This window comes from Bos indicus x Bos taurus, chromosome 7 (genome assembly GCF_003369695.1).
Source record: "Bos indicus x Bos taurus breed Angus x Brahman F1 hybrid chromosome 7, Bos_hybrid_MaternalHap_v2.0, whole genome shotgun sequence".
Taxonomy (NCBI): domain Eukaryota; kingdom Metazoa; phylum Chordata; class Mammalia; order Artiodactyla; family Bovidae; genus Bos; species Bos indicus x Bos taurus.
In genome coordinates this window covers 41,888,810-41,902,697 of record NC_040082.1, presented here as the reverse complement: position 1 = coordinate 41,902,697, position 13,888 = coordinate 41,888,810, and the positions used below count along the sequence as shown (strand labels likewise).

The 13,888-nt window shown below is 40.3% G+C and overlaps 1 protein-coding gene across 7 annotated transcripts in view; it reads right to left on the bottom strand.

The window, feature by feature from the left end:
* The window catches only part of HAVCR2 (hepatitis A virus cellular receptor 2), a 49,489-nt gene that overhangs the window by 13,643 nt on the left and 21,958 nt on the right, over window positions 1-13,888 (bottom strand). For 2 of the 7 annotated variants that reach the window (XM_027545830.1, XM_027545827.1), the window contains exons 1-3: window positions 4,616-5,249; window positions 3,286-3,624; window positions 2,351-2,434 (exon numbers count right to left, since the gene is read on the bottom strand). In XM_027545830.1, the coding sequence (XP_027401631.1) occupies window positions 2,351-2,434; window positions 3,286-3,624; window positions 4,616-4,670 (478 nt within the window). In that variant the 5' untranslated portion in view covers window positions 4,671-5,249. Of the gene's footprint in view, window positions 1-2,350; window positions 2,435-3,285; window positions 3,625-4,615; window positions 5,261-5,965; window positions 6,286-13,888 lie in introns of those variants that run through there. The other 5 variants (XM_027545831.1, XM_027545828.1, XM_027545829.1 and 2 more) reach the window with 5 other exon arrangements.

Here is a 13,888-nt window from a genome sequence, read left to right as displayed (position 1 = left end):
TCTTACTTGTAAAGGCTCCTCTCCACTTCATAGCAAGCATATGTACCCACATTCCACGTTAAAGAAACGGTGTGTACAACTACACACAAGCTGACTTGCAGGTAATTAACTGGTATAATGTTACGTATTATAGTCATACCATTAAATACTAATTAATTAACTAATTAAATACTAGTTAATTTCAACTTTTCCTTTTATTTCCGTAGTTTGGAGCCATTGCCTTTTTTTGTTTAAGTATTTTCTCAGGCCTTTGAAAAGCTCAGAGATTGTAGGCACTCTCCCTATATTCCCAGGTACAAAAGATGGCCCCATTCTGTTGCCCTAAAGGGAAGGAACAAACAAGTAAAACCTGAAGTGAAGGCCACTTCTGGTTATGGTACAGACACCTCAAAAAACGTGCACTGCCTTGTGAGGAAGCTATTTCTCTATCTGGGAAGGTGTGTGGTCACACAGCAAATGTCCACTGGGGCGTGACATTGTAAAGAGCACTGAAACCCATGATGGGTAAGTGGGACTCCCACCATTCCCTTCAAGGTCTACAGTCGTGGAATTCTTTAAAATATAACAATGACATATGATAAACACTTGGTATGATTTGATTAGCTCACTATGTGGGTGATCATCTGTTTTCACCATATTTAACTTCCTTACTAATTGCATGAGAGATCTTGGTACCCAGTGACTAAAGAACCAACAAAAAGATTCAACCTCTAGAGAACTGACATTAATATTTAAAATAACTAATATTTGAGTGCTTTGTCTGGGCAGGGCATTATGCATTATGCTTAGTGCTTTACATATGTCATCACATCAATCTTTACAATAGTCTTATGACATAGGCACTGGAAATTAGCCTCATTATAGAGGTAAGGAAATTGAGCCTCACAGAGTTTGAGCAACAAAACTGAGTTTATAAAACTAACACAAAAAGCTGACATTAGAACCCATTCTGCCTATCACTGAAGCACTGTGCTGTGCTCACTTGTTTCAGTCATGTCCAATTCTTTGCAACCGTATGGACCATAGCCTGCCAGGCTCCTATGTCCTTGGGATTCTCCAGGCAAGAATACTGAAGCGGGTTGCCATGTCCTTTTCCAGGGGATCTTCCTGACTCAGGGGTTGAACATTCATCTCTTGTGTCTCCTGCATTTCAGTCAGGTTCTTTACCCACAGAGTCACCTTGGGAAGCCCATCACTGAACAAATACTTAACTGCAACCTCATTCTGCCTCTAGATCTTACTGAAAATGACAATAACTAACATGTACTGGGTATGTACCATGATCAGACTCTGGGCTAAGCACTTTAGACACACTTCCTTATTTAAATCTGAGAGATTTAATAGATTAGGATTGGAATTTACCTATTATTAAATTTTAGGGCTTTCCTGGTTGCTCAGTGGTAAAGAATCCACCTGCCAATTCAGAATACGTGAGTTCAATTCCTGGGTCTGGAAGATCCCCTGGAGAAGGAAATGGCAGCCCACTCTAGTATTCTTGCTTGGGAAATCTCATGGATAGGAGCTTGATGGGCTACAGTCCATGTGGTCACAAAAGAGGCAAACATGACTTAGCAACTAAACAACAACCACCTCATTTTACTGAATCAAAGACTATGCTTTGGAGAGTTTAGAGAGACCAGAACTCCTCCCTGATCAATGTGACTTGAGGTCTGCTCTGTCAACCTTATTTTCTTTCTAGAGCACTGTGGAAAATACTTGTTGAAATACTTGAAGGTTTTAGCTGCTCCTTCTGAGGTCAGAATCTGAGGAAGATGATGGACTTTATTCCAGTTAGAAGGAACTCTTGAAATAGCCTAATCCAAATTATCCCAAACATGGACTGGGGCCAATACATGACAAAACATCATCAGTACAGGAGTAAATCAGAAAATAACAAGGAAACATGAGTTTTTCATTAAACTTATATAAGAGTATCCTCTTTTTTTTTTTTTTAAACACGGGGATGTCAATAGTAGAAATCTTTTTTTCCCTTGTTTGGCAAAATAAGAAGCTCATCAAAAATCTTTTTCAAGAGTCAGGAATTATTGGGTGGTGAAATCCAAGTCTCTGAACTCATTCCTCAGACAGAAGAGGAAGCTGCTATCAGGAGAAGTGAAAGGCTTTGGCTCAGGTAGAGGGCTACTCATGACTAATTCAGAATCCTAGCCTGGGGCTCTTTTTTCCCAGCATAAATTTACCTCAAACCCTTCCTTACCACTGTCACTATCTTGGGTGCACAGAAATATTCGTGCCTCCACTCAAACTATTTTCTCATATTTTCCCCATATTCTAAATCTTCTGAACTCTGAAACCAACTAAAGGTTTCCTCCTATACACCATGTGTAATTACCTGAGACTGGTCCCTTTGTGGTGAGCATCCTTGGAAAGGCTGTAGTGATGTCCCTCCATGGAGTCCAAGCTGGGGTGACCTTGGCTAAAGTCAGAAACCAACGTAAAGATGAGGCTTCTCTGACAGCAGAAAAGTGGCAACAGAAAAAAAACTGTAAACACAACAATAGAAGAGAAACACATGCTAAACTTCCAAACCTACCTGAACACCTTCGTTGAGAGTATATGACACTCAGAATGTCTGACAGAGGTGTGTTACATCATTATTATCACAGTCTAATTGTTAACAATAAAACTTACAGCCATAGTAAATGCATTTGACAAAACATCTCATAAAATACTCCCAGTGGCCTCTAGGGTAGGTAATATTATATTTTATAGAAGAAGAGGTCACAGAGTTTAAATAACTTGATCAAGATTACATAGCTGGTAAGAAGCAGTGTCAAATTTGAACTTAGCTCCATCAACCACTAAGTACACACTCTATAAGCATTAAAACATGAAAGCATACGTGCCCCCTCTTCCCCACACATGCAGATCCAGTGGTTCTCAATCTTGGCTGCACATGGGGAAGAATCATTGGGTGTAGACTTTGTAAAACTCCCATGCTCAGGCTCCATCCACCTCCAGAAATGCTGATTTCCCTGGTTCAGGGCTGGAGCCCAAGCATCTGTGGGAGTCAAAAGGCTCCCCAGGTGATTCCAATGACCAGTCAGGTACTCAGACCACTGATCTAGCACTTTCCTTCATTCTATGGCCATGAGGTTCAAAATAGATGGAGGGAATTAAACACGGTTGGACCTGTTAAGCTTTAGGTCTTAGGGTCCCAACTGGAGGGCTGTAATTGGGAAGACCAAAGGTGAGATCAGTCAGTGTATTTAATATGATCCACAGGCAAATCTCATTCAGAAAGAAGGTATGCAAAAGTCTACTCACCTGGTTTGATGATCAACTCCAGGTTTGATTTTCGATCATTCATTAGACCTGGGAATTGGATCCGGCAGCAATAGGTCCCACTGTCAGCTAAAGTCACATTCTTTATGGTTAAGGTCACGTCTCCTTTGTGCAAATCCCTCTTTAGTAGGTATCTGCTGGATGTCTGATAGGTCACGTTCCTTCCATCAGTCCTGAGCACCAAACTGTAACATTCAAACACAGGGCAGGGTCCCTTGCCCCAGCACACAGGCACGAGATTCTCAGTGGTAGCTGGAGAGTAGGTGCAGGGCAGATCAGCATTCTGACCCACCTGAGACACATATGCCCCTTTCAAAGAACCTGCATAAAGAGGGAAAGAGAGCAGTGAGAGAGGTTGTTCCACTTCAAGAAAACTGCAAGCAGTGCTTTGCAGAATAAAGAGGAAACCACTGCTGCTGTCCTGCTTGGAGAACAGTTCACTATAGCAATGATTCTCAGACTCAAGGGGCACCAGAATCACCAGAAAGCCTTGTTCAAACAGAGAGAGCTGAGCTCAACTGCTAGAGTTCCCCATTCAATAGTTCTTGGGTGGGGCCCAAGAATTATATTTCTAACAAGTTCCCAGGACACGCTCAGAATATGGCTCATCTTAGAACCTCACTTTGAGAACCAGTGCCCAAGGAGAGAATCATGGCCTGGTCCTGTAAACATTGAAGGGCACTGCTGATGGAAACAGATAATCAGCAGTGAGTCACTGCCAGCCAGGAAAAGAGCTCACCCATTTAGGCTAGTCGTCTATTCACAAACTCAGGGCAGTTATCCTGACACAAAACTCTCTCTCCTTTTTTTTTAATGAAGGACCAGTCACATAATGAATAAAAACCCTTGGTTGAATAAGAAGTTAATGTATGGCTGTTCTGAGGTTTAAAATTTATGTAAACTACACACTAATATACATGCATATTAAAAAGCAGTATAAAAATATACACACATATTATAAAAGCAGTATAAAAAGCATATGACAACTCTCCCGTACCCTGCTCTTTTCCATTTCCCAGCTCCCTTTCCCAGAGAAGCATTCATGTATTCCCACTGCCCTGTGACACACACAAAAACAAGTCCAATATATCCATTTTTCTGCTCCTTGCTTTCTTCAATTAACATTATGATTTAAAGACATCTCATATCATTATGTTTCATCAGCTTTGCAATTTGTATCATGGATATATCACAATTTCTTTACCCACCTTCTGCTGGTGGATATTTAGGTTTCTTCCAAGCTTTTGCTTATTACAATGATCATCCTTGCATCTTTATCTTGTACTATCCAACTGCAAAAATCCAGACTTACTTGTAAGCAGTAGCAGCATGAGCAGGACACAATCAAAAAGAAGATGTGAAAACATGGATTCTGAAGAAGAAAGTCAAACAATGGCTCTGTTTAGGTGCCGTTTCAATTCTCCAATCGAACTGAGTATTTCCTGGAACTGTCTCTCCTCCCAAGTCACAGGAGCAGTGGCCACTCTCCAGACTGCTGGCCCAGCACAGCAGGTGTTCGACTACCAATCACTGCTCTCTTAACACTGTCATCTACGATGACAGCAAAGGAAATGCCAGTTCTCTCTCATGCTAGACCACACACATCCTGTGAAGACTGACATTTACCCTGTCCTCATCAACGAAGAGGAAGCAATACTCAGAGGAAGAAAACTGTTACTCTGTCAAGTGTCTCTTGGCAAAGAGAGTAAACCCTCTACTATCTCCAGTGAAATAGTAGTCCTCGGTCTGAAATGGACAGTGTTCCCTGGGAACACAGGTAGAAATATATCACTCATACATTCATTCAGTCAAGTCAGTCAGCTGGTGAGTTCTGTGACCAATGTTTATGAAGCATCTGCTACTTGTCAGGAACTGGACTAGGAGCTGGGAGATACCACCATGAATGAATGGCCTGATTCTTTTTTTTTTTTCCTTTTGGCCATGCCATGTGACTTGTAGGATCTTAATTCCCTGACCAGGGATCGAACCCATGCCCCCTGCATTGAAGTGTACATTCTTAACCACTGAACTGCCAGGGAAATCCCAGGCCTGTTCCTTATCCTCACATTTAGCTGCCCTTTCTACTCCAATCATGAAACTAGTTCTTAGCCTTGCTCTAATACAAACTGAGCTATGTCATATAAGCTTACTAGGTTGGCCTCCCCATTTATAAAACTTATAACATGAGGAAATTGTGTTAGGTGATATATGAATAGCTGCTCTAATATTCTGACTTTGACCTGAACTTTCAAACTCTTCCACCAAGGAAAAATGCATTCCTTCCTGCAATGATTCTTTCCCCCTCCTGTTGGGGGAACTGAAGGCACCTCGATATTCTATTTCCTCCCATATAAACTAGTTGTCCCCTCTCCTTCCATCCCAGGGGCTTTGGGCATCAATTGCCAGAAAGTGTTGAACCACACTCTCCATTATTGAGATTAACATCTCAGACTCAAACAGTCTCAACTCTGGGAGAGTGACTTTTGTCTGGAAATCTTAAAAGCAAACATCTATTTATAAAAGGGAAGTGAGCTCTCAGATGGAATAGTTTCTGAAACCCTGTGGTCTTCCTCTGTCTTCTCTGCCTGAATTTCCTTGTCACTCACTTTAAAAGTTACTAAATGCATTTATTATAAATATCCAGCTTGTTCTGTGTGTGTACCTTTATAGTGCCACAAAGTTAGTGGTGACTCAGGAGATCATGTTCAATTTCTTTATGGTATATATCCACTCCAGTGTTCTTGCCTGGAGCATCCCAGGGACAGGGGAGCCTGGTGGGCTGCCATCTCTGGGGTCGCACAGAGTCGGACACGACTGAAGTGACTTAACAGCAGCAGCATAGACAAGGAAACTGAGACCTGAAAAGACCAATTTGCCCAAAGGTATATGACTGTTCATTTCAGGCAAGAACACGAGTTTCCCTAAGAACCAGATTGTTTTCCCACTGCAAACTATGTTTCATAAATTTCATATTTGTCCTTACTATGTCTGCCCACATACCTAATAACAAGCAAATGTACATATTCAAGTGTAAGGTAGATTTGATTAAACATGGGGTCAGAGGTTAGATTTACTAACAGCATGCGTGAGTCCAAGCAAAACTGTTAAAAGTTTCAGGCTTCACATTTTGTGTTCTGATTTTGGTTTATTGTGTTTCTTATTATTACTCTGTCCTTTATACATCTCTGGAATTATTACTGGATCCAGCTTTATAAAAGTTTAACAATGGGAACTTCCCTGGGAAGCCACCTGCCAATGAAGGGAACACAGGTTCAATCCCCATAGCCCAGGAAGATCCCACATGCCATGGAACAACTAAGCCCACATGTAGCAGCAAAGACCCAGGACAGCCTAAATAAATAAATAAAATTATTTTAAAAATGAAATTACTTACTAGTCAGGCTTTTAAAAAAAATTAACAATGTATTAATTCATTGAGGTCTAGACATGAAGTTGCTTAGAAATCTACTCTAACCCCTTTCTTTTTCTGTGTATACAGGACTTTTTCTGAATATTATCATTTTCACTTAACTTATTTCTTGGTGTTTTTTTTAACTGTTTAGGCAACACATCCAAATGGCTAAAGTTTAAAGCAATATAAAAAACCTATACTGAGAAGCTTCATTCTCACCCCTTCAAGTCCACCAGTTTCCCCCACCCACCCTACAGGTTTCTATTTTCATAAATCTTTTGTATATCCTCCCAATGTAAACATAAGAAAATAAAGTATATATTCTTATTTCTCCCTTTTTCAGACAAAAAAGCATATCATAACACATTTTACAATTTGCATTTTCCATTTACTATTTTATATGAATTTTCTGACATATCAAAAGCAGAGAGAATAGTACACATTCTCAATACACAAATTCAAAATTATCAAATTTTTCTTTTAAAACAAATCCCAGATATCATGTTATTTCACCCTTACAGACGTCAATGTGCATCTTGTTTTTTAAAAATTGACACTCTGCTAATTACAATGATCACATAAGACAAAATTAATAATGATGTCTTAGCAGCACCTGATTCTTCAGTCCATAATCAAATTCCCCTGATTATCTCAAAAGTGTCCTTTAATAATAGGTTTAAACCCAGATCTAAACACTGCATTTGTTTGTAATAACCCTTGTGCTTTTGGTTGTTGTAACCCTACACTGCATTTGGTTGTTATAACCCTTGTGCTCTGTGTGCTCAGTCACTTAGTTGTGTCCGACTCTTTGCAACCCTTTCGACTACAGTAGGCCAGGCTTCTCAATCCATGGGATTTTTCAGGAAAGAATATTGGAGTGCACTGGGACAACCCAGAGGGATGGGATGGGGAGGGACGTGGGAGGGGGGTTTGGGATAGGGGACACATGTACACCAGTGGCTGATTCATGTCAATGTATGGCAAAAACCACCACAATATTGTAAAGTAATTAGCCTCCAATTAAAATAAATACATTAATTTTTTTAAATCACTTCAGCTGCTGCATTATAAAACCAGTTAAGAAGTGTTCACAGATTTCCCGGTGAGAGATAATAGTAACTTGAATAAGAGTGGCAGTTCAGTTCAGTTCAGTCGCTCAGTCATGTCTCACTCTTTGCTACCCCATGGATTGCAGCACGCCAGGTCTCCCTGTCCATCACCAACTCCTGGAGTTTACTCAGATTCATGTCCATTGAATCCGTGATGCCACCCAACCATCTTGTCCTCTGTCAGCCCCTTCTCCTCCTGCCTTCAATCTTTCCCAGCATCAGGGTCTTTTCAACTGAGTCAGTTTTTTGCATCAGGTGGCCAAAGTATTGGAGTTTCAGCTTCAGCATCAGTCCTTCCAATGAACACACAGGACTGATTTCCTTTAGGATGGACTGGTTGGATCTCCTTGCTGTCCAAAGGACTCTCAAGACTCTTCTCCAACACCACAGTTCAAAAGTATCAATTATTCAGCACTCAGCTTTCTTCATAGTCCAACTCTCACATCCATACATGACTACTGGAAAAACCACAGCTTTGACTAGACAGATCTTTGTTGGAAAAGTAATGTCTCTGAATTTTAATATGCTTTCTAGGTTGGTCATATCTTTTCCTCCAAGGAGAAAGCATCTTTTAATTTCATGGCTGCAGTCACCATCTGCAGTGATTTTGGAGCCCCCAGAAATAAAGTCTGTCACTATTTCCACTGTTTTCCATCTATTTGCCCTGAAATGATGGGACCAGATCACCATGATCTTAGTTTTCTGAATGTTGAGTTTTAAGCCAAAATTTCTACTCTCTTCTTTCACTTTTATCAAGAGGCTCTTTAGTTCTTCTTCACTTTCTGCCTTAAGGGTGGTGTCATCTGCATATCTGAGGTTATTGATATTTCTCCCAGCAATCTTGATTCCAGTTTGAGGTTCATAAAGCCTGGCATTTCTCATGATGTAATCTGCATAGAAGTTAAATAAGCAGGGTGACAATACACAGCCTTGATGTACTCCTTTCTCTATTTGGAACCAGTCTGTTGTTCTGTGTCCAGTTCTAACTGTTGCTTCCTAACCTGCATACAGATTTCTCAAGAGGCAGGTCAGGTGGTCTGGTATTTCCACCTATTTAAGAATTTTCCAGAGTTTGTTGTGGTCCACACAGTCATCAAGATGAATAAAATTGCTTCCAAGCTCTATTTGAGATGTAGAACAAGCAAGACCAGATGGGACCAGAGGGGTGAGTGAAAGGGAGGAGTGGATAATAACATTCAAGTTTCAGGCTTCAGTGACAAGATGAATGAGGGTGTAATTCACCAAGATAAAAATAAGTCAGCAATGGTACGTACTGGCCCCAAAATATGCTTAAATAAATCCTGAAAACCTTAAAAAAAAAAAAAATACTGGAGTGGGTTGCCATTTCCTCCTCCACAGGTTATAACCCTTAAGTTTCTTTTCATCAAGGCCAGTCTTCCCGCCTTTCCCCCTGCCACTGACAAGTTGTACAAAACAATGTGCTGTTCCACATTCTGGGTTTGTTTCCCTGTGTCTCTTCATTTAAAATATTCCTCTTTTCTTTGTATTTCCTATAAATGTAACTTAGCTCTAGAGATTTGGTTAGATTCAGGCTTGATTCTTTGGCAAGAACACACAGCTGGTGCTACTCCATCACAATTGAATGGTTGTGCCACATCTAGAGATGCTAAGATCAATCAGCTTGCATCTTTCTTTTTCAACTTCATATTCTATTCTGAGTATTTCTCCATTTCAGCTCATATAGAATGTTCTTGTTCTTTATTATGGCAACATAGATCTTATTGGGTGAAAACACTGGGTGGAAATAATAATGATTATTCTTTTGAAAGGAATACAGCGTGTCTAATTTATTTATAAAGATGAGCATAAAAGACCCATGAAGGTCTATGATTCTTTAATTATGTACAAGAGAAGTTTGCTTTTTGAAAGGAGACATTGAATGTATTTTTGGTAAAGAAGTCTTCCATAGTGTAATATTTTCTATATTCTGTTTATTAATAGAAACTCATATCATGAATTTTCTTAAGGGTTTGTTGAGGGTTGGCTGTAATTACGTGGAGGGATAACTACACAATAAAACGACTACATATGATACTACTGTAGAAGTTAAGTGTTCTGTTTTCTCCCTCTGTCAGCAGGAAACGTGGCAGAAAATCTCAGACTCCTTAAAGATATCCTCCAAACACTAAATGGAAACACTGGAATTATGTGTAATTACAATTACACATTTATAGATAACTAAGGGGCCACCTGATGGGCTTCCCAGATGGCTCAGTGGTAAAGAATCCACCTGTCAAAGCAGAAGACATGGATTTGATCCCTGAGTCAGGAAGATCCCTTAGAGAAGGAAATGGCAACCCACTCCAGTATTCTTGCCTGGGAAATCCCATGAACAGAGGAGCCTGGTGGGCTACAATTCATGGAGTTACAAGAGTCAGACATATGACAAGAGACAAGGGACCACTTGACAAAATGTATAAAATGGAAGTGAGAGAATTTTACTCAGGTCAGAAGATAGGAAAATGTGGGTGAGACAGATAAGATCACCTGGAAAACTCAGTTCACTTAGAATCTACCCTATACAACGGGAGAACTGCAGTTGACTAGGTAATGGAGAGATAGTAATGCCCACTAGAGCTGGAATTCTAGACATACTTAGTTTGAACCAAAATCCTCTCATTTAAATCACAGCATCTCAGTTAGGTTCCATGTACCATTAGTGCCAAAATTTTGCAAAGGCAGACACTGAGGTTGGATATAAAGGGTAAGAAGTTAAGCAACTCTGAACTTGATCTTGACCTATAGATTACAGCTAGCCATGTGACTTCTCTTTAAAGGGACTATAACCTTATGTGTCTGTACAATACTTAAAAAACTTTTATTATATACATCATAGTCACTGTAGAAAACTGTGAAAAATAGGAATAAATAAATAAAATAAAGGCCAGACCCCGGTACCTTGAAATATCCACTGTCACCAAAACAGTAATGTTTTTCTCCTTTCAGATATTTTTAATAAATTTCTCTCTATATATACAATGTGTTAACACCATACTTTTGGTAGGTCTATCACCACTCAGAAGGTCTTACTCATGGACAATTGTGAATATCCTGAATTCACTGGGACCCAGGAAAAGGTACGAAACTCCCCATTAAATCACCTATCAGTGTGTAGACTGCATCTCAGATGATCTCAGATGATGCAGTCTACAAACTGCATCGATGAAAGTCTTTTTATTTTACTTTTGTTTGTGTGGTCTTGGTGCTTTCATTCGCATCAAAGTGCTTTCAATATTGCCTTCTGCACCTGGTCCCAGCACGGACAGAGTACTTCGTCCCTCTCATCCAGTATCTTAGGGTTAGCTGCAAGACAAATTTCTTCCTTGCTACTGCCCACCTCTCAGAACATGATCTTGGTGTTCTTTTGCCAACAAAGACTTCTCTCACCAAAGACCCTATACTTTACTTATGTTGCAGATGACTGAAAATGCAACTCAAATTAGCTTAAACTATGGATTTATTGGCTGATGTTACTGAAAAGTCTAGCTTCAGGCAAAGCTTGGCTCAATGGCCCCAGTGAAAACATCAGGGACCTGATTTCTAGCTGTCCTGGCATTGGTGCCTTCTGCAGATCCTACAGTGTCCCTCTCCCGTCCCTTCAGAGCACATATCCGCACACCAAGAACATCTCTTGGCCACTTTCCCACAAGCCCACGGATGCACATTCCCTCAAACACCCAAATTGGGTTACAGACTCATTTTTGAACAATCTGTGTCCATAGGGTCAAAAAGGACTAATTGGGTAAGGCCTGGGTCACCAAATCTCATGCTCTGAAAGTGAGAGAAGGGTGGTTACCCTAAAGAAAAAAGTGTGGTGCATTTTAACAGGAGAAATGGATGCTGGGCAGCAGAAGCAAATATCCACTACAGCAGAAGCAAATGCCTCCCAGAAAGGGATGGGGTGGTGGGGAGATGGGGAAAGAAACCTTGATGCTCCAAATGTGGATGGCTCTTTTTCTTACAAAAAGGGTATTTTACTAACATAGTGCTTTTTAAGGACTTCCCTGGTGGCTCAGGTGGCAAAGCATCTGCCTACAATGCGGGAGACCTGGGTTTGATCCCTGGGTCGGGAAGATCCCCTGGAGAAGGAAATGGCAACCCACTCCAGTACTCCTGCCTGGAAAATCCCATGGACGCAGGAGCGTGGTAGGCTACAGTCCATGTGGTTGCAAAGAGTCGGACAGGGCTGAGCGACTTCACTTTCTAGTGCTTTTTAACTTAAAAAGGACACATTCTTCACAACCCCAGGGAGATGCTAAAGAGCTCTCTTGTCTCTAGAGTTTTTATATTTAGTAACTGGATGAGTGCCAGAGAGATTTTGCGGTCACACTCAAACCAAGGTCAGAATCAGCTTAGCGCTGCTTCTGCTCAGGTAATCAAACCTCTTCAGAGGGGAGGAAATGGGAGGGGTGTGAAATAATTAACCCTTGATAACTCACCGAGGCTCCCAGTGACGAAACTGAAAAGCATGAAAACCATCAAGAAAATTCTATTGAGCTACGTAGTGAGTCACTGTGGGAACTCCTATCTGAGGTTTCAACTTGAAAATGCCAGTCCCAGTCTCCTCCAATGTGATGCTGGTTGGGGAGTGGTGAGTGGTTGCTCACCCCAAGCATGTTCAATATGGCAATTCTTTGTGTTCATTATTTTTTTGCTCCAGGTTCAGATACTAAAGCTAATCATCCTTCTCAGTTTAACAGACGTACTCTTCATCGTCCCAGTGAGGATTCTCTCTTATTTTACTTCACTATTTCCCCACTTTGTCTCTGACTCACAATCTTATTTCTTTTAAAAAAATTTTTTTTAATTTATTTTAATTGGAGGTTAATTATTTTACAGTATTGTATTGGTTTTGCCATACATCAACATGAATCCGCCACAGGTATACACGTGTTCCCTGTTCCGAACCCCCCTCCCTCCTCCCTCCCCGTACCATCCCTCTGGGTCGTCCCAGTGCACCAGCCCCAAGCAACCAGTATCATGCATCGTACTTGCACAATTTCATTTCTTTCATCTCATGGGCATTCACTTCACACAAGAATGTTGAACAATTTTCTAAAGTGTTTATTCCAGCTTACAATCTTACTGGCAGTGAGAACTCTTAATGCCCTACATCTTTGACAATATCAGGACTGTCACACTTTTTAATTTTTTCCTGAGTGTATGATGATGTCACAGTATGGCTTTTAAGGTTAAACTACTCTGTTTAATGGAAAACGGTAAAGATGTACAGAACACTGCAAAAACTTAAATTTACAGTTTACCAATACTTAGAAAGCAAACACACAAGTAACCAGGACCCAAAACAAAAAATAAAACATAGCCGATCTCCTAAAGTCTCTCTGACCTCTACTCCTTTCCCAAGCACAAAACCTTCCTCTTGTCCTATAGGTAATCACTACTCAAAATTTTTCAGTAATTACTTGTTTTTAATAGCGTTACCATTTAGGTAATGCATCCTAAAGTTATATGTATAATTTTGCTTGTTTTTGAACATCATATAGTGAAATCAAATTGTCTATAGGCTTTTGCATCTTGCTTCTTTCATTTAACAGTGTACTTGTGAGATCCATTCATGCTGCTTTGTATCTCTGTGGGGTGTTTTTATTACTGAATAGTTTTCCTGGGACCGGATATGTCTCAAATTGTTTATTAACTTTGAAATGAACATTTCATCTTGTTTCAGTTTTCAGGAACAATGTCACCCTGGACATTCTCATTTATGAATTCATGGTGGACACACAGGAGCTTCTCTGCAGCATACTTCTGACAGTGGAATTAGTAGGTCAGAGGGTATATATGTTTTGAGCCTTATTAGATAAGGCCTGTTTCCAAGACATCTACCAGTAGTGTATGAGCTTCTCCTATTCCATATCCTTCTCAACAGTTGGTATTGCGAGATTTTTTTTTTTTAGCCAACTGGTAAAGGATATGATGGTCTCTCACTATAGCTTTATTCTGCATTATACTCATTACTAACAAGGTTTTGAGTGAAAAGTGAAGTCTCTTAGTCGGGTCCAACTCTTTGGGACCCCATGGACTG